A 27,291-nucleotide genomic window follows, 5' to 3' on the forward strand; every position below is an offset into this window, starting at 1 on the left:
ACCTGTCTGTCATGTCCTCCTCTCACTTCTGCTCACCACACCACTTCCATCTCTCTCTCCCTCTATCTCCCCTCTGTTTCCTATCCACACACCTCCTATTCTTCTCCCCTCTCACCCTAACAACTCCCCTTTCCTCTCCTCCCTCCCTTCCTCTCCTCTTTCTCTCCTCTGCTCCTCTCCCTCCCTGTCCTCTCCCTTCATCCTGTGTCTTTCTCTCCCTCTCCATTCCTTTCCCTCAATCCCTCTCTCCTCTCCTCCCTCAGATCCAGGTGGATGACCCTGATGAGGAGGAGAATGGTATGGTTACCATGGCGCTACAGGTGGGCATGCCACGCCTTGACTTCTATCTCAACAGCACCACGGGCGTGCTGTACTCCACAGCAACGCTGGACCGTGAGCAGATTGGCCTGTACCACCTGAGGATTGTGGGATACGACCAAGGGCAGAACCCGCGCACCTCCACCAGCACCCTCACCATCACAGGTATGCAATAGTCAGGGCCCATATTCATAAAGCATCTCAGAGTAGAACTGCTAATCTAGGATCAGTTTTGCCTTTCAGGACATAATAACTAAGATAGTGGGGACCTGATCCTAGAACACCAAACCTACTTTCAGACGCTATGAAACTTTACACCATAAAGATGGATTCAAATCTTGCAGAGATTTTCAGAGTATAACCTTCTGGTCTGAAGCAGATATTTTAGAAGCGCTGAGAGACTAATGAGAATCTACTAAATGTGTTGCTTGTCTTGTACGCCTACTGAGCATGATTCATGAATATGAAAACATGATAACTCAGTCTGTCTGGTCTGTCTGTCTGTCTTTCTGTCTGTCTGGCTTTCTTGTCTCTATGTCCCTCAGTCCTAGATGCCAACGACGAGACCCCCACGTTCTTCCCCAAAGTGTACAATGTGTCCCTGCAGGAGAGCGTCCCTAGGGACGATGTGGTGGCTCACCTCAACTGCTTTGACAACGACTCCGGCCTCAACGCTGAGCTCAGCTACTTCATCACAGGTCAGAGGTCAAACTAAAGCCATGGCAGCCACAAATGTGTGCGTCTGCGAGTGTGTGTGTGTGTGTGTGTGTGTGTAGTGTGTGAGTGAGTGGTTAGGCAACACGTGTGTGTTTCTAGAGTGGTTGGGCAAGACGTAGAGGTGTATTATGTGAATTTCCTACTCCTTGTGTATGTAGTGTACACGCATACACAAGGAGTAGGAAACTCACATAATACACCTCTCTTAGAAAAAAAGGGTTCCCAAGGGGTTCTTTGCGGAGGGATATGGTTCTACTAAGAACTGTTTTAATCAGAAGAACCCTTTTTGGAAGACACAGGTTCTTTGTAAGTCAAATGGTTCTATCTTATAACCTTTTACATGCTGAAAATGGGTTTTTGGAAGAAAGGGTTATTTGATGGTTCTTTGGAAGGAAAGAAGAATTCTTTGGAAGGCAAGAAGGGTTTTACCAATAACCATATATAATATTTCCCAGCATGCTACATTGCAGTGATATTTTGAGAAGTGTAAATGAAATGTAATTGGTTGATACATTTTATGCTACACAAAGATAAATAACATACCATTTTCTAAACTACTCCAATATGTTAGTAATTGGATTTATTACACCTGTTACTGAGATGGTTGTTCCTGTTTAGATGATGGAGGTAGTCTCATTATTCAATCTTCCCTAACCTAATAGTCATTCTGAATGCAGGTTGCGGGCGATTAACAATTCTACTTGTTGGATACACATCACTTTGCAAGCCAGCTTAATGTGACTTGCAGGCCTGATGTGGCCTGTAAGCCAGGAGATTCCTAACACACCTGTGTTAACATATAAATAGGCCCTCAAAGAAAGGTCTCATATATGTAATGTATTGTCATAAATCATACAATTTTAAAGGCTACTAAGGCTGGTGGAACTGTTCATGGAGGGTTCTAGGAAGAACCTTTAGATTATAAAATGGTTATTGATAGAACCCTTCATAGAGGGTTCAAGGTAGAACTATATACAGTGGGTTCTTGAAGAACCGTTTGTAGAGGGTTCTAGATAGAAACCTCTAAAAAGGATTCTACCCAGCACCAAAAAGGGTTCCCCTATTGGGACAAACCGAAGAACCCTGTATGGTTTTACTTATCACCTTTTCTTAAGAGTGTAGTGTGTGTGTGCATGCAGACGTGCGTTCATTCGTGTGTATAAGTGAATAGCCGAGATTTACATGTAATTTCCCACCATCTGTGTGTTGTGTTCTGCAGGTGGTAACCAGGATGGTAAATTCAGTGTTGGCTTCAGAAATGGTGTGGTCCGGACTGTGGTTGCCCTGGACAGAGAGACACAGGCTGCATACACACTGGTCATAGAGGCTATCGGTGAGTCCTAGCCCTATAAAAGTATTTTTCAGTCCTAGCCCTATACTATTCTTCTTCATCTTTCTTTTTACCTCGTGTATTTAGAGCAATTGTATTTGTTCAATTTTGAGCTTGTTTCAGTGTACATGTTCCGTACGATTTCAAACTTCAAATAAATTGGTTCAAAGCTACAATCCTTTTATACATTGGATGCAATCTATCACAGTGCAATCCATTTTGTCACCAAAGCCCCATATACTACCCATCATTGCGACCTGTACGCTCTCGTTGGCTGGCCCTCGCTTCATACTCGTCGCCAAACCCACTGGCTCCATGTCATCTACAAGACCCTGCTAGGTAAAGTCCCCCCTTATCTCAGCTCGCTGGTCACCATAGCATCTCCCACCTGTAGCACACGCTCCAGCAGGTATATCTCTCTAGTCACCCCCAAAACCAATTCTTTCTTTGGCCGCCTCTCCTTCCAGTTCTCTGCTGCCAATGACTGGAACGAACTACAAAAATCTCTGAAACTGGAAACACTTATCTCCCTCACTAGCTTAAAGCACCAACTGTCAGAGCAGCTCACAGATTACTGCACCTGTACATAGCCCACCTATAATTTAGCCCAAACAACTACCTCTTTCCCAACTGTATTTTATTTATTTATTTATTTATTTTGCTCCTTTGCACCCCATTATTTTTATTTCTACTTTGCACATTCTTCCATTGCAAAACTACCATTCCAGTGTTTTACTTGCTATATTGTATTTACTTTGCCACCATGGCCTTTTTTGCCTTTACCTCCCTTCTCACCTCATTTGCTCACATTGTATATAGACTTGTTTATACTGTATTATTGACTGTATGTTTGTTTTACTCCATGTGTAACTCTGTGTCGTTGTATGTGTCGAACTGCTTTGCTTTATCTTGGCCAGGTCGCAATTGTAAATGAGAACTTGTTCTCAACTTGCCTACCTGGTTAAATAAAGGTGAAATAAAAAAGAAATAAAAAAGAAGGGATCCGTGCAAGTCTTCAGTGATGTAAAGTGTTGTGCTATGTTCTCAGTTTCTTTTCATCATCTTACCAAAGAGAGAACAATAAGGGCTGCATCCCAAATGCAACACTATTCCCTATGTGCTGCACTACTTTTCACCAGGGCCCATAAGGCTCTGGTTCAATGGTGTGAACTTTGTAAGGAATAGGCTGCCATTTGTGGGATGCAGCCAAGGTTTGAGGTTTCCTGTTGTTGTTTTTCTTGAAACTTTTAAGTACATCTGAGTTGTTCTGGGGTGTCGCTGTGTGTGCTGATAGGATTGTTCAGACACGTCACCGTGTGTATACACTGAGTATACGAAACATTAGAAACACCTTCCTAAAATTGACTCCAATGCTTCCCACAGTTGTGTCAAGTTGGCTGGATGTCATTTGGGTGGTGGGCCATTATTGATATACATAGGAAACTGTTGAGCTGTTGCAGTTCTTGACACAAACCGGTGCGCCTGGTACCTACTGCCATACCCCGTTCAAAGGCACTTAAATATTTTGTTTTGCCCATTCACCCTCAAGGCTTGAAAATCCTTCTTTAACTTATCTCATCCACTTCATCTACGCTGATAGAAGTGGATTTCACACGTGATATCAATAAGGGACCATAGCATACACATGGTCAGTCTATGTCATAGAAAGAGCAGGTGTTCTTAATGTTTTATATATTCATTTAGGCGTGGAGAGGGGAAGAGAGAGGGGGGGAGAAGAAGAGGGGGAGAGAAGAAGAGGGATTGAGAGAAGAGGAGAGTACACATGTCATTACCTCAGGAGGGATTGAAGGGATTGGTTTCTAATGTATGATTTTAATGATTAGATTATACAGTTGGTTTTATTTGCAAAGATCTTGACTTACTTTAGTTGAAATGCAACCAATGAATGCACTGAGTGTAAGTTGTGAAATTATTGAAAAGTAATAAAAATGTAGTTGTCATAAAAAAACATAAAAATATGTTCAATGGCCCAGTTTCTCAGAAACTGACAGACACATACACACAGTGTTGTAATGTGTGAATGTGTGTGTCCCTCAGACAATGGTCCATCAGGCAGCAGGAGGACAGGCACAGCCACAGTGTTTGTAAAAGTACTGGATGTGAACGACAACAGACCCATCTTCCTCCAGAACAGCTACGAGACCAGCATACTAGAGAATGTCCCCATAGGAACCAGCATCCTGCAGGTACCCAGGCAGGCTGAAACACACACACACACACACACACACACACACACACACACACACACACAGGTACGCACATGGAGTGGGTATAGAAAGTCACCACCCCCTTTCAAAATGTTCACCTTTTGTTGCTTTACAGCCTGAAATGAAAACACATAAAATGTGACTTTATTTACACACACTAACCCACAATATTCAAGTGGGAAAAAATCAGTAACACAGTAAAGTAACACAGTAAAATACCCTATTTGGATAAGTGAAACCCCCCCCTTAGAATTGCAATTGCAAACTTGCTGAGGAAAAACTAACCACCTTCCAGATCACAAATCAAGCTAATTGGCTTTCATCTGTAATCAATTGTAGTGACTTTGATTAGTTCAGAATAAAAGCAGCTATTCATGGAGGACTCCAATGCTTAGTAGTGCAATTCAAAGCAAAGAATCCACTACGGGTGGATCAAAAGTTGTGGAAATGCACAGGTCAGGGGATGGATATAAAACTATTTCAAAGGCTTTGTCTATCACTCAGAGCACAGTTAAGACCATTATTAAGAAGTGGAAGGCGTATGGCACCACCCAGACCCTGCATAGATCAGGCCGTCCCTCCAAACTAGATGACCGGGCAAGGAGGAGACTGATCAGAGAGGCTACCAAGAAGCCAATGATGACTTTGAAGAAGCTTCAGGCCTTTATGGTAAAGACTAGTGCATGTGACCACAATATCAAAAGCGCTCCACAAATCTGGCCTCTATGGGAGGGTGGCAAGAAAAAAAAACACTCCTCAAAAAAAGCCACATTGGGTCTTGTTTGAGCTTTGCCAAAAAGTACCTTGTAGATTTCGAGGCCATGTGGCAAAATGTGCTGTGGTTAGATGAGACCAAAATTTAACTTTTTGGTCTGAACGTAAAACGATACATCTTTCCACCCAAAGAACACCATGCCTACAGTAAAGAAGCATGGCGGGGGCAGCATCCTGTTGTGGGGGTGTTTCTCTTCAGCAGGGACAGGAGCACTTGTCAGGATAGAAGGGAAAATTGACAGTGCAAAATACCAACACATTTTTGAGGAGAAACAGCAGCCCTCTGCCATGAAGTTGAAAATGGGAAGATGGTTCATGTTTCAAAATGACAATGACCCAAAGCACACCACCAAAGCAACCGTACAGTGGCTGAACTACAAGAAGGTGAAAGTTCTTGAGTGGTCTAGTCAGAGCCCAGTCCTTGAGCAGTCACCATGCAATTTGACTGAGCTTGCACACTTCTGCAAGGAAGAATGGGCAAATATTGCACAGTCTAGGTGTGCAAGGTTAGTAGAATGACTGTAATTTAAGAAAAAGGTTCTTAACTCAGGGGGTGTTCACTTGTCCAAATAGGGTATTTTACTGTTTTAATTGTAATGAATGTTTTCTAGAGTTCTTTAGATTTTTTCCCACTTTGATATTGTGGGATACTGTGTGTAAATAAAGCCGGGAAAAAGTCTGATTTTATGTTTTTTCATTTCAGGCTGAAAGGCAACAAAAGTTGAACATTTTGAAAGGGGTGGTGACTTTCTATATATACACACACACACACACGTAGTCTTTAATTCGATGAGGAAAGCGTGCCTTACAAAGCGTGCCTTATCAGTTTAAGGGGAAACACATTGGGACGTTAAATTATTCTTAAGACAAAATGACAGTGAAGCTGTGTGGAAAGGTCACTGGAGCATCCAGCGTCTCGTTAGTCTTTACCTTCTCACTCACACACACACACACACACTCACACACACACACAAACACACACACACACAAGATATTGAATCGAAGCTCTCTTACAGTATAGACATACCCACACACACTTGCCACCTGTAACACACACTACTCTACCAAGTTTTCACACTATTCTACCTCCATCTCTCTAGTTTTGCTCTTTTCTGCTTCTTGTACTGTTAGAGTCTAAAGCAAATGTAATACTCATACTCAGGGAGAAAGAGATCACCATTCTCCCTACACTGCAACAAATCCTCTCTCTGTGGGTCTAAAATCAATACGTAAATAATCCAGTTCAGTTAATTTCCTCAAGATTAGTTAACAATCAGTAAATAGTATCAGTTTTATGCCGTTTTTTCTCTTTTTGTGTGGTCTCTCCATGTGTTTCATCCACCCATTACTATCCAATTCCCTATACATTTCTCTATTCTCTTCATCTGTAGGCTAACTGATGTGAGCACCACAAAAGACAAACACGCACAAACAAACCACAAACTCCAGAGAGTTCAGACATCTTCCACTGTCCAACATCCACTCTCTCTTACATTGACTGTGACTCCATACTTAGATGTATATACACACACACACACACACACACACACACATTTGGGCATAACACATATAAACAAACCAACACATGTAACCACATCAGCAAACAAACATATAGTTCATAAACACATTTACACATTTTATATACACACACACTAGAATATTCTCTAACTTATTCAGTCACTTCCAGTATCAACTTTTCTCCCTTACTCTGCTTCTTTGAGAGAGTGTTAGGGAACGCACAGGGAAGAAAGAGGGGACAGAGAGCTGGGAGAGCCTAAAACAATGGGCTCAATTTCCAACACCGTGTACGAGCACTAACACTGCAAATACTTACAATCACAACATCTAAGCTTAGCTAACACGGACTGGGATGTTCTGCACGACTTTTATAGCCAAAGTGTTGCATTCCACTGTGTAATATCCTATTCATCACTCAACATTCTGACCCCCCACTCTCTTTTCTCCTGTTTACCCCTCTCCTCCTCTTTCTCTTCTCCTCTCCACATCTCTTTGTAAAGCTAATGAGACTGAAGCAGGGCCCCTCTCTTCTCTACAATCTTGTCCCTGACATCCTTGGAGAGCTCTTTGGTCTTGGCCATGGTGGAGAGTTTGGAATCTGATTGATTGATTGCTTGTGTGGACAAATGTCTTTTATACAGGTAACAAACTGAGATTAGGAGCACTCCCTTTAAGAGTGTGCTCCTAATCTCAGCTCTTTACCTGTATAAAAGACACCTGGGAGCCAGAAATCTTTCTGGTTGAGAGGGGGTCAAATACTTATTTCCCTCATTACAATGCAAATCAATTTAAAATATTTTTGACATGCGTTTTTCTGGATTTTGTTGTTGTTATTCTGTATCTCACTGTTCAAATAAACCTACCATTAAAATTATAGACTGATCAGCTCTTTGTCAGTGGGCAAACGTACAAAATCAGCAGGGGATCAGATTTTTTCCCCCCTCACTGTAGGTACATTTGAATGTCAGCGTGTGTGTCTGTGGGCATGCATGTGTTTGTGTGCGAGTGTGTAAATGTTTATGTAGCTATGTAGGCCTATTCATGTGGTTTCAAGTCGCTGTGGTTGTAAATGAGTATAATGGCTGCATATGGCTGTGCTATAAATATGCGTTAAGTTTTATTCTGTGTTTGTGTGTGCAGGTGCAGGCCACAGATGCAGACCAGGGGGAGAACGGCAGGGTTTTGTACAAGATCCTCTCTGGTGAGTACATCTTCCCAGTCGCCAGGTGGAGATACTTTTCACACTTGCTCGCACAAAAACAAGTACACACAAAAGACTGTTAACAACAACCCTGCACGCTAATCATAACGATTTATTTGAAGTCATACTGTATTAGCCATTTGAAAGCTCAATGATACATTTACAAAATGCAGTATCAAATTACTGTTGGTAATATTCTAGTATTCATATTTGAATCTATACCAATACCCTCATGACCATCCTGCACGCGATCACTCTTAACCCGCAGCTAACATCTCTCTTCACATTTCTCTCTCTCACACCACTCCCTCTCTGTCTGTCTCCCCTACCCCTCTCCACCCCTTTCTGCCCCCCACCCCATCCCCCTCTTTCTGCCTCTTTCTCCGCCCCCTATGTGTGTGTCTCCCTATCTCTCTCTCTCTGTCTGCATGTGTAGGAAACAGTAAAAGTCTGTTTAGCATCAATGAGCACTCGGGGCTCGTGACGCGGGGCCAGAGGGCTCTGGACAGAGAGAGCAGCAGCTCCCACGTGCTAGAGGTAGAGGCCTACAACAGAGACCAAGGCAGGATGAGGAGCTCCGTACGGGTAAGTAGAGTAGGAGGGAAAAGAGCGAGAGAGGGACAGGGTAGGAGGGGAGACAGTGTAACGAATCTCTTCGTCGTCTGAGGAGGAGTAGGAAGGATCGGACCAATATGCAGCGTGGTAAGTGTCTATGTTAATTTATTAGACTGAACACACAAAACAAAATAACAAAGCGAATGGAAGAAACTAAACAGTTCTGTAAGGTGACATACACTAAACAGAAAACAACTACCCACCACTCAAGGGCGAAACCAGGCTGCCTAAGTATGGTTCTCAATCAGAGACAACGATTGACAGCTGCCTCTGATTGGGACCCATAACAGACCAAAAGCAGAAATACAAAACATAGAACAAAAACATTGAATGCCCACCCCAACTCACACCCTGACCAAACTAAAACAGAGACATAAAAAAGGAACTAAGGTCAGGACGTGACAGACAGGGTCACACAAAGGGCACCTGTAAACTTGTGAGTAGTTGTCCAGTTATACTTCATTGACTCTCAGTCCCTCTGTCTTCCCCCTACAGGTGATAGTGTATGTGGAAGACGCCAACGACGAGCCACCAGTGTTCACCCAACAGCAGTACAACCGCCTGGGCCTAAGGGAGACCGCTGGCATTGGCACCTCTGTCATCGTAGTCCGAGCCACAGACCCCGACACCGGTGGGTGTTGCGGTGTAACATAATGTACTACAGTACCCATAGCCCTCTGTACAAGCTGGTATTATTGATAATAAATACAGTGTAATGTACATACATATATATACTAGTATTGATTGATAAAGAGACAGGACAACATTATGTCAGCTTCAGAACATCTTTACTAAAATAAAACGGAATATGCTGTACAGAGCATTATGGGTACTGAAGTGTCCCTCAGTAAGCCAATGAAGTGGGGTGTTAGAAGGCTCTCCCCGCCTCCATAGTTATTGGTGTTATATGACTCTCATACAGCTTTTATGCTGAGTTGTATTGTTCTGTCTGAAACTGGCATTTAGCTGAGCGTCATTAATCTGAGTGGCCTTTAACCCTCTACTTCTGCTATTCTGTGTGGGCTTCCTCTATTCACTTCCCGTCCTGTAATGTGTTGCACAAACACTGTGTGGGAGAACTGTTGCTGTGATGTTGACAGTCACCAAACACTACAACTTTGGTCTTCATCACCTCTGAGGACATAATTATGTCATATCCTGCCCACATGTCATGGAAAGTTGGAAATGTCTCTTTGTTAGAGCAGAATATAGATTTTTGGTTATATTGTGGTTGGACATTTTAGATAGGTGTGTGTAGCAACAATGCATGGCTACGTACTCAGTTCAGAGTTGTTTGAAAAGACCTCCTGAAATTTTAGCCTGGGTGAGATGGAGTTTTGGCCTGCCTGGTGACATCAGTAGTAGTTAATAAACCAATAAGAAAGAGAATTCCAAACCTCTGCCAATAACAGCTAGTTTTTAGTTTTGCCCTCTCCACTCGGACCACTCCCAGACAGCCCTAGCAAAAGTCTTGCTTGAGGAATTACTCTTGCTAAGAAGCCATTTTTGTTACTTTTTGAGCATTTTAATTGAAAACAATCACAGTAATGTACTTAATTGTTACCCAGAAATGATTTCATATTGAGATAAAAACATCTGCATTGGGCCTTAAATAAAAATAAAAATGTTGTTTGTTCACTTCTCTCACTTGTTTTGCATCCCTTCTCCAAACCTCCTTCCCTTTACACCTTGCCCTGCAACTCCCTCACCTCCTCCCTGTCTTCCCACCCCTCCATCCAGGTGATGGCGGGGCGGTGGCCTATGCCCTCGTCTCCGGGTCCGACCATAAGTTCGATGTGGACGTGAGCACGGGCCTGGTGACCACTGTAGACTACCTAGACTACGAGACCAAGACCAGCTACCTGATGAACGTGTCGGCTACTAACCAGGCACCGCCGTTCCACCGTGGCTTCTGCACGGTCTACGTGACTTTACTTAATGAGCTGGACGAGGCAGTGGCGTTCTTCTCTGCGGGCTACGAGGTGTCACTCCTCGAGAACATCGCCACGGGAACAGAGGTGGTGCAGGTACAGGCGCAGTCGGCGGACAACCTCAACCAGCTGTCGTATCGCTTTGACCCGGACACATCGCCAGCCGCCCTCACGCTTTTCAAGATTGACAGTATCACGGTGAGTCGGTGGACAGGATAGGGTGTAACACCATATTAGCATTTTTCACTCTTAGTCCATTTAAATTCAGGAAATAACTACAAATCCGATTACAATTTTCCATTGAAAATAATTGTTCCTGAATTGACTGGATTGAAATTGAATTGATCCCCATCCCTGCTGGATACTGTACTCTGCTCAAAATAGGATTATACTGTATATTTCAAACTAGGATAAATCAGGTTGTTTGTTCATGTGTTTTACTTCTTCTCTCCCTCTCTTTTTCCTTCTCTCTCTCCATCTATCTGTCCATCCGCAGGGTCGTATCACAGTCAAAGGGCTGCTGGACAGAGAGAAGGGGGATCTCTACACCCTGACTGTAGTGGCTGACGATGGGGGACCAAAAAAAGACTCCACTGTGGTACGGCAGTCACTTATTTATTTTAATCTTTCATTTTTTCTTTATTTTTATTATAAATTTTTATTCCCTGTTGTCAGAGATGGGCAGTATTTCTGTTATATGTATTTGAAATAGGTATTTGAATTACTTTTAAGTATTTTTTTATTTTTGTATTTCACTGGCCTGAACTACAATCCAATGTGTTTTGTAACAAGATCATTTTGAGACATGTCATTTAAAAAAGTATATTCAAATACTGTACTTTTCCATTCCATTTTCTTAAGCGGTTCACAAATCAAGCGGTTTTCAAATCAAATCCAATTCTATTTGTCATGTGCCGAAAACAACACTGTTGTTCACTGTGAAATGCTTACAATGTAGTTTTAAGAAAATAGATTTAAGAAAATATTTACTATTTACTAATATTTTTTTAAAAAGGAACACAATAAATGAACAATTGCGTGGCCCCTTTTCACACTGCAAGTCTAATGGCACTATGGTGTGATAAGAGTGTCTTGTAAATGACCAGAATGTTAATATAAATATTAACACTTGCAAAGCATGCTGGGCATTATTCTATAGAGCTCTGCCCCCAAAACAAGGCCAATAATCATTTTTACATAAAAATTTACATTTTGGTAATTTAGCAGACACTCTTATCCAAAATGACTTACAGTCGTTGCATTCAACTAAAGTAGATAAACAACCACATATCACAGTCTGTTACCACATCACAGTCTATCACATTGTTACCTTAACTGAGAATGTTGTTGTGGTGAAGGCATGTACTTGCAAATGTATATTGTATTTTGAAAATATCAAAATACCTAAAATAATTATATTGTGATTAGATACAACACTTTGCAGAAGTATTTTGAATTGCATTTTGATGCATTGGTCTTTAGAGTATTTTGTCATTTTAACAAGTATCTTTGCCCATCTCTGCCCGTTGTCAGGTCTGACCTGTTTTCAATAATGAACCATGTAACAATTTGTAGAAAATGTCAGTTAATGACAATCTTTGTTTTCACCTCGTTACTGCTATCTCATGGGGAAATTGCAGAAGGTATGTGTTGCTTTCCGTTTTCAGTCTGGAGAACTGCCTTAAAGTTTTAATGAAAAGCTTAATTAAGTTTGTGCGTGTGTGTACGTATGTGTCAACAAATGTACTTTAATTATTTTTAAACAGCATACCGTGTTAATCATATTCAAATCAAAAGGTATGTAGCATTCCATCCTCCTTGTCAATGGCAATCTCTCATTGGTTGTGTCTATGCATGTGGCAGGTGTCAATCACCATACTGGATGAGAATGACAACAGTCCCGAGTTTGATATCACATCTGATTCGTCGGTGGAGATTCCAGAGAACACGCCCATCGGGAAGAGAGTGGCTGTGGTGCTGGGGCGCGACAAAGATGCTGGGAATAATGCACTGGTTAGAGAGAGAGAGAGACTTTTGACTTTTTGTTCAAATTCCACCGTAAGGCGCACAGAGATCCCATTAAATCATAGTAAAGGGTATGTTATCCCCCCACCTGTGATCCTGTTCCTCCTTAGCCAAATAGGCAACTTTTCCTGAGCAAACAGAAAATTCAACAACACATATTGGCCTTTTCCTTATTCGAATACCTGTACCCCATTATAAACATACCAACAGTAAACTCCACCCCCAACCTCTTACACAGACATTCCAAAAGAGACATTAATGGCATTAACCTGGCGCACACAGAAAACACATAATACACAGTTTCACTCATGACACAGAAAGGACTCCCCTGTCTGACTCCTGGATCGACCCGTGCCAACCAGCTATTAGTGGCCAGGGCTCCATGTAGAATCCTCCACTGGAGGTCCCCTGACCTATTTCTTACTGGGAGTTTGTAGAGTCTCCTCCATCTAAAACCAACCATACCTCTTACCATACCCCCTACCACCGCCTTCACTCCGGACAGGCTCCAAATGTTCCTCAACTTAATGCAGAGGTTGTAGATGACTTTACCTCCCACCCCCCAAAACTTCCCCAGGCTCAGAGTGTTAAAGTGCAACGAGTCCTCCATACCCCCTTGCCAGTCCCCAGTCTCTGCCGTCACCTGCTGTGGTGGAAACATTGGTTGGACCCTCCCCATTTGGCCTATCAAACACCCCCTTACCGGTGCAGTCAGTGCCTCCTTGACCTCCCCCAGGAATCTCTCCAGCAGCCTAAGATATGTTAGTCCTGTTTGTTGTGCCAGGACTTCCGGGGTTTTCCCACCCCTCCTCCCCCCGCAGCCGCAGGTCGGCAGCTCATCGGCAACTCTCCTACCCCAACACACTCACGCAACACGCAAAAGAAGTCCACTGCGATTCCATCGACCCCGGTGCACGGCTGGGGGATATCTGGGTTGCGGCCTCTGCCAGTACATGGGACAATAGGGGAATGTCCATTTCATCCCTCTGTGCCAGAGAGAGCTTAGGGAGTTATGCAAACAAAACCTGAGCACATATTGGATCTCACAGTTCTGCCCTATACAACTCAGTATAAAACTCCACAGTCCGCTCCCGCATCTCCCCCACCACAGAGGTCACCCGCCCATCCGACAGCCGCAGACCATGCCTACCGTTGGCTTCACCACTCTGTCTTTCCAAACAAAGAAGAAGGGCAATCTCCCTGAGCATGGAGAACCTAGCTCTTACAAGTGCTCCCTTTCCTTTAACCTGGAAAAAAACTGCCCAGGCCCCTACGTAATTCAGCAAAATTAGCCTTGCCCAAACCAGCTCTACCTCCACTTCACTGATACTACACTCGAGTTCCCCCAATACTCTACTAGCCTCTAAGGATGGGAGAGCTGTATTCTGATGACAGAAAATACAAATGTTGATATTTACCACATCCCACCATTGACTCAGAGATTCATACTCCTCTCTTCGCTGCCCCCACCAAAAAGTTGAGAAATCTGATCAAAAAGTGGCATCTTGAGATTGAGAGTCGGACCAAAATGCAGCGTGGTTTCTATTCATGTTTAATAAAGATGAAACACGAACAGTACAAAAACAATAAACGTAACGAGAAAACCTAACAGCCTATACTGGTGCACAAACAAACACAGAGACAGGAACAATCACCCACGAAACACTCAAAGAATATGGCTGCCTAAATATGGTTCCCAATCAGAGACAACGATAAACACCTGCCTCTGATTGAGAACCACTTCAGGCATCCATAGACTTACCTAGAAAACCCCACTAAGCCACAATCCCAATACGTACGAAAAACCCCCAAGACAAAACACACCACATAAAAAACCCATGTCACACCCTGGCCTGACCAAATAAATAGAGAAAACACAAAATACTAAGACAGGGCGTGACAGAAACCCCCCCCCAAGGTGCGGACTCCCGGCCGCACACCTAAACCCATAGGGGAGGGTCCGGGTGGGCATCTGTCCACGGTGGCGGCTCCGGCTCGGGACGTGGACCCCACTCCAACAAAGTCTTAGTCCCCTTGTAACGCGTCCTTTGATTGGCGACCCTCGCCGCCGACCTTGGCCTAGTAACCCTCACCAAGGACCCCACTGGACTGAGGGGCAGCTCGGGACTGAGGGGCAGCTCGGGACTGAGGGGCAGCTCGGGACTGAGGGGCAACTCGGGACTGAGGGGCAGCTCGGGACTGAGGGGCAGCTCGGGACTGAGGGGTAGCTCAGCACTGAGAGGAAGCTCAGTACCGAGAGGAAGCTCAGGCAGGTAGTTGGCTCTGGAAGATCCTGACTGGCTGGTGGTTCTGGCAGATCCTGGCTGACTGGCGGTTCCGGCAGATCCTGGCTGACTGGCGGATCCTGGCTGAATGGCGGATCCTGGCTGACTGGCGGATCTGGAAGATCCTGGCTGACTGGCGGATCCTGGCTGACTGGCGGATCTGGAAGATCATGGCTGACTGGCGGATCCTGGCTGACTGGCGGCTCTAGCTGCTCTGGCTGCTCCATGCTGACTGGCGGCTCTGGCTGCTCCATGCAGACTGACATCTCTGGCTGCTCCATGCAGACTGACATCTCTGGCTGCTCCATGCAGACTGACAGCTCTGGCAGCTCCATGCAGACTGACAGCTCTGGCTGCTCCATGCAGACTGACAGCTCTGGCTGCCCCATACAGACTGGCAGCTCCGGCTGCTCCATGCAGACTGGCAGCTCCTTGCAGACTGGCAGCTCTGGCAGCTCCTTGCTGACTGGCGGCTCTGGCTGCTCCTTGCTGACTGGCGGCTCTGGCTGCTCCTTGCTGACTGGCGGCTCTGGCTGCTCCTTGCTGACTGGCGGCTCTGGCTGCTCCATGCTGACTGGCGGCTCTGGCTGCTCCATGCTGACTGGCGGCTCTGGCTGCTCCATGCTGACTGGCAGCTTCTTGCAGACTGGCAGCTCTGGCGGCATCCTGCAGACTGGCAGCTCTGGCAGCTCCTTGTGACAAGAGCTTTACATTTCACTTCCAATAGGATGCCTGCCAATAGCCCTGGTGAAATAGATAGCCGAGCTATGGTTATGTGGTGATCCGAAAAACCCACCGGGAGAATGGTAGTGCCCAACAGCCTATTGATCTGATGTAAAACTGATCGAGTTGCGCTGCACTCACCCTAGCCCCAAAGACCTTCACCCATGTATACTGTCTTGTGTTGGGATGTCAAGTTCTCCAAACATCCACTAGGTCAAACTGCTTAATGATGTCCCTTAACACTCCCTCTGAGCCTGAATGAGGCTCCTCCCCATTTCTAGATTTTGTAAAAACCATCATACAGTTCCAGTCCCCGCCGACCACCAGCGTCTCCTCAGGCACTACCTGTGAGAGTTCCTGTCTAAGACACCAAAACAGACGTGCCATCTCTCTCCCTGTGTTAGTCACATACACATTTATAAGGACAAAACCACCGTTGTTATTTGCTGTTTTTACTACAAGCAGTCTACTCATACACACCTCCTTTGAGGAGCAAATTTCTACGGCCAAACCCGGTGCAAAAAGGACTGCCAGCCCTGCACTAATATTTGTTCTATGGCTCAGCACACTTGACCCTTTCCACCAGAGCCCCCAATTGACTTCATTCACCACATCACTATGCGTCTCTTGCAGAAACAATACCTGTACTTTTTTTGGTTTTACATAATTCACACAACAGAGTCCTTTCCTCCTCTTTCCCTCATCTCTGGTGCCATTTATTTTAAGCGAGCCTACCCGAAGAGTCGACATAAGAAGTGGGAGAACAGCCAGCAAATAAACAGACCAATAGCAAAGCTCAAAAAGCCCCATGCCAGAAAAAAAATATTAATCTAAAAAGCGTACGGTTGTGACCCACTTTCTCAACCTAAAACGTTTCCTGGGTGAGAGGACACCATGCCCCTCATTTTTCATAGCGTGTTGTACTGATCTCATAAACTTTCCCAGATCACAAAAAAAAATCTTAAAGGTGAACCTTTTTCCCTTTAGTCTCATTCAGGAACTTTGACTGTTTCCTCACCTTGTACTTTGACCTGACTGGCTGTCAGCTCTGGACCTATTGAGGTGGAGTCTGAAAAGAAAGCCTCCTCCTCGTCCTCAGACTCACCTTCCTTCTTATCTCCATCTCCCATCCTGATCACCTGCCCTTTCTTTCTAGTCAGAGCCTCCCCCCAGCACCAGATGAAGGTTCCTTAGGGCCTTTGACCACACCAACCTCTCCCCTCCCACCTCCTTTATTCTCCCCCTTTTTCCTCTCACGCTTGACACCCTCTTCCACCGCCCATAGTCTCTTGCCTCTCCCCACTACACTCTCCTCATCCATTAGCATAACCTGACAAGGCCCAGCCTCATCTACACCACCATCCATGACATGACTAGACCCATCCTCATCTGCACCACATTCCATAGCATGACCGCGCTAGGCTGTGAAGCCATCGTGCACCGTTCAAACCCCAGTAAACAAAAACTCTGTCCTCTCCCTCCCTAACTAAGAAAAAAAACAGTGGGTACCGCTAAACTAACAGTGTGTTAACCCTCCACCACAGAATATTTAAAGAAAAGATCTAGGCAGTGATCAAAAAACCTGGCGTCTCGGGGGGTGGGGTGGGGGGGGAGCTCAAGCAAGCCTTGTTGAACTATTTTCTGCTCTTTGTCTCTCTCTCAGGTGAACTTCAGTCTGGTGGCAGGGAACATGCAGGATGTGTTTGAGATCCGGACAGTGAACCACACCAATGGAGAGATCTACGTCAACTCCCCTCTGGACCGAGAGTCTGTTGACCGCTACCTGCTCAAGGTTAGACACCTGGGTCATATCCATTTTATTTATTTATTTATTTTATTTGAACCTTTATTTAACTAGGCAAGTTAGTTAGAACTAATTCTAATTTACAATGACAGCCTACCAAAAGGCAAAAGGCCTCCTGCGGGTAAGGGGATAAAAAATATATATACAGTTGAAGTCGGAAGTTTACATACACTTAGGTTGGAGTCATTAAAACTAGTTTTTCAACCACTCAACAAATTTCTTGTTAACAAACTATAATTTTGGCAAGTCGGTTAGGACATCTACTTTGTGCATGACACAAGTCATTTGTCTAACAATTGTTTACAAACAGATTATTTCACTCATAATTCACGGTATCACAATTCCAGTGGGTCAAAAGTTTACATACACTAAGTTGACTGTGCCTTTAAACAGCTTGGAAAATTCTAGAAAATGATTTCATGGCTTTAGAAGCTTCTGATAGGCTAATTGACATAATTTTTGTCAATTGGAGGTGTACCTGTGGATATATTTCAAGGCCTAACTTCAAATCATGGGAAAATCACAAAAAAATCAGCCAAGACCTCAGAAAAACATTTGTAGACCTCCACAAGTCTGGTTCATCCTTGGGAGCAATTTCCAAACACCTGAAGGTACCACGTTCATCTATACAAACAATAGGACGCAAGTATAAACACAATGGGATCACGCAGCCGTCATACTGCTCAGGACTTTCCTCTCCTAGAGATGAATGTGCGAAAAGTTCAAATCAATCCCAGAACAACAGCGAAGGACCTTGTGAAGATGCTGGAGGAAAGGTACAAAAGTATCTATATCAACATAACCTATATCGACATAACCTGAAAGGCCGCTCAGCAAGGAAGAAGCCACTGCTCCAAAACCGCCATAAAAAAGCCAGACTACGGTTTGCAACTGCACATGGGGCCAAAGATCATACTTTTCAGAGAAATGTCCTCTGGTCTGATGAAACAAAAATGGAACTGTTTGGCCATAATGACCATCATTATGTTTGGAGGGAAAAGGGGGAGGCTTGCAAGCCAAAGTACACCATCCCAACCGTGAAGCACGGGGGTGGCAGCATCATGTTGTGGGGGTGCTTTGCTGCAGGAGGGACTGGTGAACTTCACAAAATATATGGCATCATGAGACGGGAAAATTATGTGGATACATTGAAGCAACATCTCAAGACATCAGTCAGGAAGTTAAAGCTTGGTCGCAAATGAGTCTTCCAAATGGGCAATGACTCCAAGCATACTTCCACAGTTGTGGCAAAATGGCTTAAGGACAACAAAGTCAAGGTATTGGAATGGCAATCAAAGCCTTAACCTCAATCCCATTGAAGATTTGTGGGAAGAACTGAAAAAGCGTGTGCGAGCAAGGAGGCCTACAAACCTGACTCAGTTACATCATCTACATCAAATTAGGCAGAATTGAAAAAGCATGTGCGAACAAGGAGGTCAGTTACACCAGCTCTGTCAGGAGGAATGGGCCAAAATTCACCCAACTTATTGTGGGAAGCTTGTGGAAGTCTACTCGAAATGTTTGACCCAAGTTAAACATTTTAAAGGCAATGCTACCAAATACTAATTGAGTGTATGTAAACTTCTGACCCAATGGGAATGTGATGAAAGAAATAAAAGCTGAAATAAATAATTCTCTCTACTATTATTCTGATATTTCACATTCTTACAATAAAGTGGTGATCCTAACTGACCTAAGACAGGGAAGTTTTACTAGGATTAAATGTCAGGAATTGTGAAAAACTGAGTGTAAATGTATTTGGCTAAGGTGTATGTAAACTTCCGACTTCAACTGTAGATTTTGGACAAAACACACAACACAACAAGAGAGACAACACTACATAAAGAGAGACCTAAGACAACAACATAGCAAGGAAGCAACACATGACAACACAGCATGGTTCAAACACAACATGACAACAACATGGTTGCAACACAACATGGTAGCAGCACAAAACATGGCACAAATATTATTGGACGCAGACAACAGCACAAAGGGCAAGAAGGTAGAGACCGCAATACATCACGCAATGCAGCCCCAACTGTCAGTAAGAGTGTCCATGATTGAGTCTTTGGATGAAGAGATTGAGATAAAACTGTCCAGTTTGTATGTTTGTTGCAGCTCGTTCCAGTCGCTAGCTGTAACGAACTGAAAAGAGGAGCGACCCAGGGATGTGTGTGCTTTGGGGACATTTAACAAAATGTAACTGGCAGAACTGGTGTTGTATGTGGAGGATGAGGGCTGCAGTAGATATCTCAGATAGGGGTTGAGTGAGGCCTAAGAGAGTTTAATAAATAAGCATCAACCAGTGGGTCTTGCGACGGGTATACAGAGTTGACCAGTTTACAGAGGAGTATAGAGTGCAGTGATGTGTCCTATACGGCGCATTGGTGACAAATCTGATGGCCTAATGGGAAAGAACATCTAGCCGCTTGTGAGCGCTCTTACCTGCCGATCTTTAAATTATGTCCCCACAATCTAGCATGGGTAGGATGGTCATCTGTGTTCAGAACAAGGTTAAGGGTAGAGAAAGCTTGTTGGTCACTAAGAAAGCTTTGTGGTAGATCATCTGCATATAAATGGATTAGAGACCTTCCTACTGCCTGAGCTATGTTGTTGATGTAAATTGAGAAGAGAGTTGGGTTTAGGATTGAGCCGTGGGGTACTCCCTTGGTGACAGGCAATGTTTGAGATTTTCAGACTTTATATTACTGCACTCTTTGAGAGAGGTAGTTAGCAAACCAGGCCAAAGACCCCTCAGAGACACCAATACTCCTTAGCCGGCCCATAAGAATGGAATGGTCTACCATATCAAAAGCCTTGGCCAAGTCAATAAAAATAGCAGCACAACATTGCTTAGAATCAAGGGCAATGGTGACATCATTGAGGTTGCAGTGACACATCCATAACCTGAGCGGAAACCAGATTACATACCAGAGAGAATACTGTAGACATCAAGAAAGCCAGTCAGTTGATTATTGACAAGTTTTTACAACACTTTTGAAAAACAGGGCATAATAGAATTAAGGCACACTGAAGCAAAACAGTGCTTCAGATCATCCCTTCGTGTTAGTCTGTTTTCTTCCATTTTGTGCCTACTAAACGCTTCCCTGGCCTCAATGTTACACTGGCAGATGTTCAGGCTTCTCAGTCAGGAACCATTAGAAAATTATTTGTACTCAAGCTACATAGGATGGAAATTAAATATTATTTTACAGCACAAACATATGAAGAGTTTATTTCCAAAACGCTATATCCACCAATTCTTCACATTTGTGTTTTTTCATCAGAAATTATTGCTTCGTGTGAGTAAAATATGAATGTTCTCAGATTTGTTTTATTCATAGATTTTAGGTGTGTAAGAAAATTTGTTTTTTTGCAAAACGCTATATATCCATTGTTAGGCTGGATGTAATGTTTGTATAGTGTATATTTGACAGTGATATGTGGTTGTCTCACCTAGCTATCCAAAGATGAATGCACTTACTTGATAAGAGAATCTAATAAAAGACGAAAATGTCAAGTCTAAATGTTTTACATACAGATAACTGTACTACATTTTTTATATATAATTATTTCTCTCAGAGTGAGACGGATATATAGCATTTTGCAAAAAAACATGGTTATCTGTCTCTCTGAAATTTAACCATTAAGTGATATATATATTTTTTTAAATACCATAATTTCTGACAGTGGATACACAGTGCATAGGGACGTTTTCCACATTTTTTAAGTCTCCCTTCAATCTACACACAATACACCATAATGGCAAAGCGAAAACAGCTATTTTGAAATGTTTGCAAATGTATGAAAAAACTCAAACAGAAACACGTTATTAACATAAGTATTTCGACCCTTTGCTATGAGACTCAAAATTGAGCTCAGGTGCATCATGTTTCTATTGATCATCCTTTGGATGTTTCTACAACTTGATTGGAATCCCCCTGTGGTAAATTAAAATAATTGGAAATTATTTGGAAAGGCACACACCTGTCTATTTAAGGTCCGAGCTGGCCGCCCGGCCAAACTGAGCAATCGGGGGAGAAAGACCTTGGTAAGGGAGGTGACCATGAATCCGATGGTCACTCTGACAGAACTCCAGAGTTCCTCTGTGGAGTTGGGAGGACCTTCCAGAAGGACAACCATCTCTGCAGCACTCCACCAATCAGGCCTTTAGGGTAGAGTGGCCAGGCAGAGGCCACTCCTCAGTAAAAGGCACATGACAGCCCGCTTGGAGTTTGCCAGAAGGTACCTAAAAGACTATGAGATACAAGATACTCTGGTCTGATGAAACGTCTGGAGGAAACGTGGCACCATCCCCGGTGAAGCATGTTGGTGGCAGCATCATGCTGTGGGGATGTTTTTCAGCGGCAGGGACTGGGAGACTAGTCAGGATCGAGGGAAAAATTAACGGAGCAAAGGACAGAGAGATCCTTAATGAAAACCTGCTCCAGAGCACTCAGAACGTCAGACTGGGGCGAAGGTTCACCTTCCAACAGGACAACGATCCTAAGCACACAGCCAAGACAACGCAGGAGTGGCTTCGGGACAAGTCTCTGAATGTCCTCGAGTGGCCCAGCCAGAGTCTGGATCTGAAACCGATTCAACATCTCTGGATAGATTTGAAAATAGGTGTGAAGCGACGCTTCCCATCCAAACTGACAGAGCTTGACAGGATCTGCAGAGAAGAATAGGAGAAACTCCCCAAATACAGTTGTGCCAAGCTTCCAGCGTCATACCCAAGAAGACTTGAAGCTGTAATCACCGCCAATGGTGCTTCAAAGTACTGAGTAAAGGGTCTGAAAACTTATGTAAATTGAATTGAACAGATATATTTTAGTTTTTATAAATGTCTAAAAACACGTTTTTGCATTGTCATTTTGGGGTATTGTGTGTACATTGATGAGGGGGAAAAAAATATTTACTCAATTTTAGAATAAGGCTGTAATGTCACAAAATGTGGAAACAGTCTATAGTTTTCGAATGCACTGTATAGCATTATGGAATTAAGTATTGTCTTTTTAAAATGTATGTTTTGCCGATGGGTGTGTTACCGTGAAATGCTTGCTTACGGACACTTCCCAACAATGCAGAGTATAAAAAATAATAATGCAAATGATATAGTAACAAGAATAATAAAATAAAAAACACAAGAATGGCGCTACAGACAGGGAGTACCAGTACCAGTTCAATGTGTAGGTATGAGATATTTGCGGCAGATACTGTATGTACATCACGGGAGGTTGGTGGCACCTTAATTGGGGAGGACGGGCTTGTGGTAATGGCTGGAGCGGAATGGGTGGAATGGTATCAAATACATGGTTTGCTATTTAGCAATCTTACGGCTTTTGGGTAGAAGCTGTCTAGGAGCCTGTTGGTCCGAGAGCCGATGCTCCGATTGCCAGACGGTAGCAGAGTGACTTAGCTTGGGTGGCTGGAGTCTATGGCAATTTTTAGAGACTACCTCTGACACTGCCTGAAATAGAGATCCTGGATGGCGGTCCCTCTGTAGAGGTTTGCGGTCAAGGGCAGTGCATTTGCCGTACCAAGCGGTGATGCAGCCAGTCAAGATGCTCTCGATGGTGCAGCTGTAAATCTTTTCATCCTCCTGAGGGAGAAGAGGTGCTGTCGTGCCCTCTAGATGACTGTGCGGGTGTGGACCATGTTAAGTCCTTAGTGATGTGGACGCCAAGGAACTTGAAGCTCTCTACCCGCTCCACAACAGCCCTGTCGATGTGAATAGGGGCATGCTCTTTGTCTTACTGACATTGAGGTAGAGATTGTTGTCCTGGCACACTGCTAAGTCTCTGACCTCCTCCCTGTAGGCTGACTCATCGTCATTGGTGATCAGGCCTACCACCGTCGTGATGTCAGAATTCTTGATAATAGTGTTGGAGTCATGCGTCGGGGGCTGGCCCGTCAGGAAGTCCAGGATCCAGTTGCAGAGGGAGGGGTTCAGTCCCAGGGTCCCTAGCTTGGTGATGAGCTTGGAGGGAACTATGTTGTTGAACTCTGAGCTGTAGTCTATGAACAGCCTTCTCACATTAGTTATTTCCCCTCTTGTCAAGGTGGGAGAGGGCAGTGTGTAGTGCAATTGAGATTGCATCATCTGTGGATCTGTTGGGGTAGTATGCGAATTGGAACGTGTCCAGGGTGTCTGGGATGATGTGTCATGACTAGCCTTTTAAAACACTTCATAATTACAGATGTGAGTGCTTCAGGGCAATAGTTATTTAGGCTGGTTACCTTTTGAGCTCTTGGGAACAGGGACAATGATGGTCAGTTTGAAACATGTCAGGATTTACAGACTGGGACAAGGAGAGATGTAAATGTCTGTGAAGCCACTTGCCAGCTGGTCTGCGCATGCTTTGGGAACGCGTCCTGGTATAGCATTTGCCTTGTGATTTTTAACCTGTTAAAAGGATTGGCCCCTTTTTTTTCAATTTTTGAAATTACATACCCAAATCGAACTGCCTGTAGCTCAGGCCCTGAAGCATATGCATTTTCCTGGTACCATTTGAAAGGAAACACTTTGAAGTTTATGGAATTGTGAAAGGAAAGTAGGAGAATATATCACATTAGATCTGGTAAAAGATAATACAAAGAAAAAAACAAAGGTTTTAAATGTTTTGTATCATCTTTGAAATGCAAGAGCAATGGCCATAATATATTATACCAGCCCAGGTGCAATTTAGATTTGGCCACTAGATGGCAGCAGTGCATATGCAATGTTTTAGACTGATCCAATGAACCATTGCCTTTCTGTGAGACACAGAATAGGTGAACGGATGATCTCTGCATGTGTGGTTCTCACCGTGAAGCATGGAGGAGGAGGTGTGATTGTGTGGGGGTGCTTTGCTTTATTTGACCAAGAAGGAGAGTGCAGCAGTGTATATGCAATGTTTTAGACTGATCCAATGAACCATTGCCTTTCTGGTTAATTAATACATTTTCAAGTTCATAACTGTACACTCTCAAACAATTGCATAATATTATTTCACTGTAATAGCTACTGTAAATTGGACAGTGCAGTTAGATTAACAAGAATTTAAGCTTTCTGCCAATATCATATATGTCTATGTCCTGGGAAATGTTCTTGTTACTTACAACCTCACGCTAATCGCATTAGCTTACGTTAGCTCCCTCAGGGGACCCACCAATCCTTAAGTTAAACGTTTTGCTCATATAGGCCACGAAGAGCGAGATCACACAGTTATCTGGAAAGACAGGGGCTTTCACGCAAAGCACAGTGTTATATTCCTCGAAGCAAACATAAAAGGCATTTAGCTAGTTTGAGATTTCTGCATCACTGGGCAACTCATGGCTGGGTTTCCCTTTGTAATCCGTTAACGTCTGCAAGCCTTGCCACAAACGATGAATGTCGGAGGCGCTGTAATAGGATTGCACCTTCTTCCTATATTGTCCTTTTGCATGTTTGATGTCTCGTCAGTGGTCATAGCGGGCTTTCTTGTATGTGTCCATGTCCCTGGCCCGTTCATTGTAAGCGGTAGCTCTAGCCTTTAGCCCAGCATGGATATTGCCTGTAATCCATGGTTTTTGGTTTGGATACGTTCTTAGTCACTGTGGGGACAACGTCATCATGTGCTTATTGATGAAGCCCATGACTGTATACTCGTCAATGCTATCGGATTAATCGCAGATCATATTCCAGTCTGTACTAGCAAAACAGTCTTGTAGCCTCGCATCTGCTTCATCCCACCACTTCTGTAGTGAGCGCATCACTGGTAATTCCTGTTTGAGCTTTTATATGTAAACAGGATGCAGGAAAATGGAGTCATGGTCAGATTTGCCGAAGGGAGGACGAGGTAGGGCCTAATATGCATTTCTGTGGGTAGAATAAATGTGGTCTAGACTTTTAGCGCCACTAATGGCACAGGAGACGTGTTGGTAGAAGTGAGGTAGGATGGTTTTAAGTCTCCCCCGTTAAAGTCATCACCCACCAGAAATGCTGCCTCTATCACTGGACAGCAGTGATAATTACAGATGAGAACTCTCTTGGTAGATACAAGGGTCTGCAGCTTACAATGAGGTATTCTACAGTACATCAGGTGACCAAGATTTCCTTTACACTTTTTTTATTTTATTATTTATTTTTTATGATTATTATTTAATTTTTTTTAATAGGCAAGTCAGTTAAGACCAAATTCTTATTTTCAATGACAGCCTAGGAACAGTGGGTTAACTGCCTGTTCAGGGGCAGAACAACAGATTTGTACCTTGTCAGCTCGGGGATTTGAACTTGCAACCTTTCGGTTACTAGTCCAACACTCTAACCACTAGGCTACCCTTGAAGCAGCACACCAGTTGTTATTTATGAAAAAACACTCTCCACCTCCTTTCGTATTTCCAGAAGCTGCCATCCGATCCTGCCGCTGCATGGAGAATCCACCAAGTACTGCGTGCATAGCCACGTTTCAGTAAGAAATATAATATTTGAGCTTTTTTTTTTACCTTCCGGTTACTAGTCCAACGCTCTAGGATAGGAGACTCTCGAACGAAGCTCATCCATTTTATTGTTGAGTGACTGGACATTTGCCAATAGAACAGAGTGCCGTTCGGCGCAATTTCACCAGGACTCCACCTTATCTCCTGCGTCTATGCCTTCAGTGTTTTGGTAGCCCATGGAACAAAGGAATAGGGTCCAGTATGAACAATGGAAGAGCTGAGTTGAAGTTGTATTTGAAGTCAAAATCGAGGCTTAGTAACTGTCGAATCTGATGTCCAGAAGTGCTTAGTGGTGTGAACTTTCTGTACAAAAAAAAGTTAAGATAAATATGATAAAAGTCACTATATAGTAAAGTTGGGTTGGAGAAGAATACCGCAGTGTACTGTAGACCCATATGTATGCCCACCTACTTAAGCACGTATGTGTGTGAGTAATTGAATGTGTGTACACGCACGCTATATGTGACTCACCTCCTGGATATGGTCTTATGTGGCAAAATTTGATTTTTTTTTTTTTACATTGGATAAAACTACAGACTCAAGGCAACAAAATGGTATATCATATATTGCATTTTTGAGGATCAATGGGAAAGTAATTTTGCTTTGAAAGTTGATACTTGTAAACTCACTTTTGAGAAAATGGCCTTTGAATATTTTGGCATCTAGTGAAGAGTTCCTCTTTGTCTACATCCATTCAGCATCGTTCACACCCTCTTAAGCTTTAGCCCCACCCATCTCGTGTTGGTCTTGGAGCATTCAGAGCGCACACTTGACGCTCTGGCCGATGATTTGTTTACCTCTGGATAACATGAAAACAGCCTAGCCAGCACTGCTGGCAACAATTTGCTTTTTTGCAAGCGTTTACTGACACCGGCCATATTCAATGGTTGTTGTACACTTTAGCTTAAGAAATGTAGCTAGCTAGCTCGGTAACAAATTAAACGTAGCTAGGTGAACAACATGTAAGATCACACATGTAAAACGTTAGCTGACGAGCCAGCCAGCTAGTTAAACAACAATGAACATTGTGCCAAATCATGTCATTACTACCCTGTACGAATCTGCTGGTTGCTAACCAACCAGGTTCAATGTTAGCTCGCTAACATTAGGCTCTAATTAGCAAAGCAAACAGTTCTGGGATACGAATGACGTCATACACAGCTAGCTAGCTAGGGAGCCAGCCACCTAACATTAGCTAGCTAGCTAACAGTATACTTTAGCATGAAATGAGACCACTTTCTGTCAAAATTTGAAACATTTAATACCTGAAAATGTAGCCTGCTAGACTATCTTACACATATACATCATCATGCATGATGGACGCGTCTCCCTGTCACAGATGGCATGCCACGGTTG

At 43.6% G+C, this 27,291-nt stretch overlaps 2 protein-coding genes across 4 annotated transcripts in view; one reads left to right on the top strand and one right to left on the bottom strand.

Annotated features, from left to right (window-relative positions):
- Nucleotides 1–27,291, bottom strand: part of vsir (V-set immunoregulatory receptor) — a 91,176-nt gene that overhangs the window by 23,369 nt on the left and 40,516 nt on the right. The gene's annotated exons all lie outside the window — the stretch shown is intronic.
- Nucleotides 1–27,291, top strand: part of LOC115135377 (cadherin-23-like) — a 171,483-nt gene that overhangs the window by 849 nt on the left and 143,343 nt on the right. For 2 of the 3 annotated variants that reach the window (XM_065023447.1, XM_065023448.1), the window contains exons 3-13: nucleotides 264–483; nucleotides 864–1,016; nucleotides 2,255–2,368; nucleotides 4,424–4,572; nucleotides 8,026–8,086; nucleotides 8,523–8,671; nucleotides 9,197–9,332; nucleotides 10,442–10,830; nucleotides 11,129–11,230; nucleotides 12,496–12,645; nucleotides 17,329–17,457. In XM_065023447.1, coding sequence (XP_064879519.1) covers nucleotides 264–483; nucleotides 864–1,016; nucleotides 2,255–2,368; nucleotides 4,424–4,572; nucleotides 8,026–8,086; nucleotides 8,523–8,671; nucleotides 9,197–9,332; nucleotides 10,442–10,830; nucleotides 11,129–11,230; nucleotides 12,496–12,645; nucleotides 17,329–17,457 — 1,752 coding nt within the window. Of the gene's footprint in view, nucleotides 1–263; nucleotides 484–863; nucleotides 1,017–2,254; nucleotides 2,369–4,383; nucleotides 4,573–8,025; nucleotides 8,087–8,522; nucleotides 8,672–9,196; nucleotides 9,333–10,441; nucleotides 10,831–11,128; nucleotides 11,231–12,495; nucleotides 12,646–17,328; nucleotides 17,458–27,291 lie in introns of those variants that run through there. The other variant, XM_065023449.1, reaches the window with a different exon arrangement.

The sequence above is a fragment of the Oncorhynchus nerka genome, linkage group LG10 (assembly GCF_034236695.1).
Source record: "Oncorhynchus nerka isolate Pitt River linkage group LG10, Oner_Uvic_2.0, whole genome shotgun sequence".
In the NCBI taxonomy this organism is placed as follows: Eukaryota; Metazoa; Chordata; class Actinopteri; order Salmoniformes; family Salmonidae; genus Oncorhynchus; species Oncorhynchus nerka.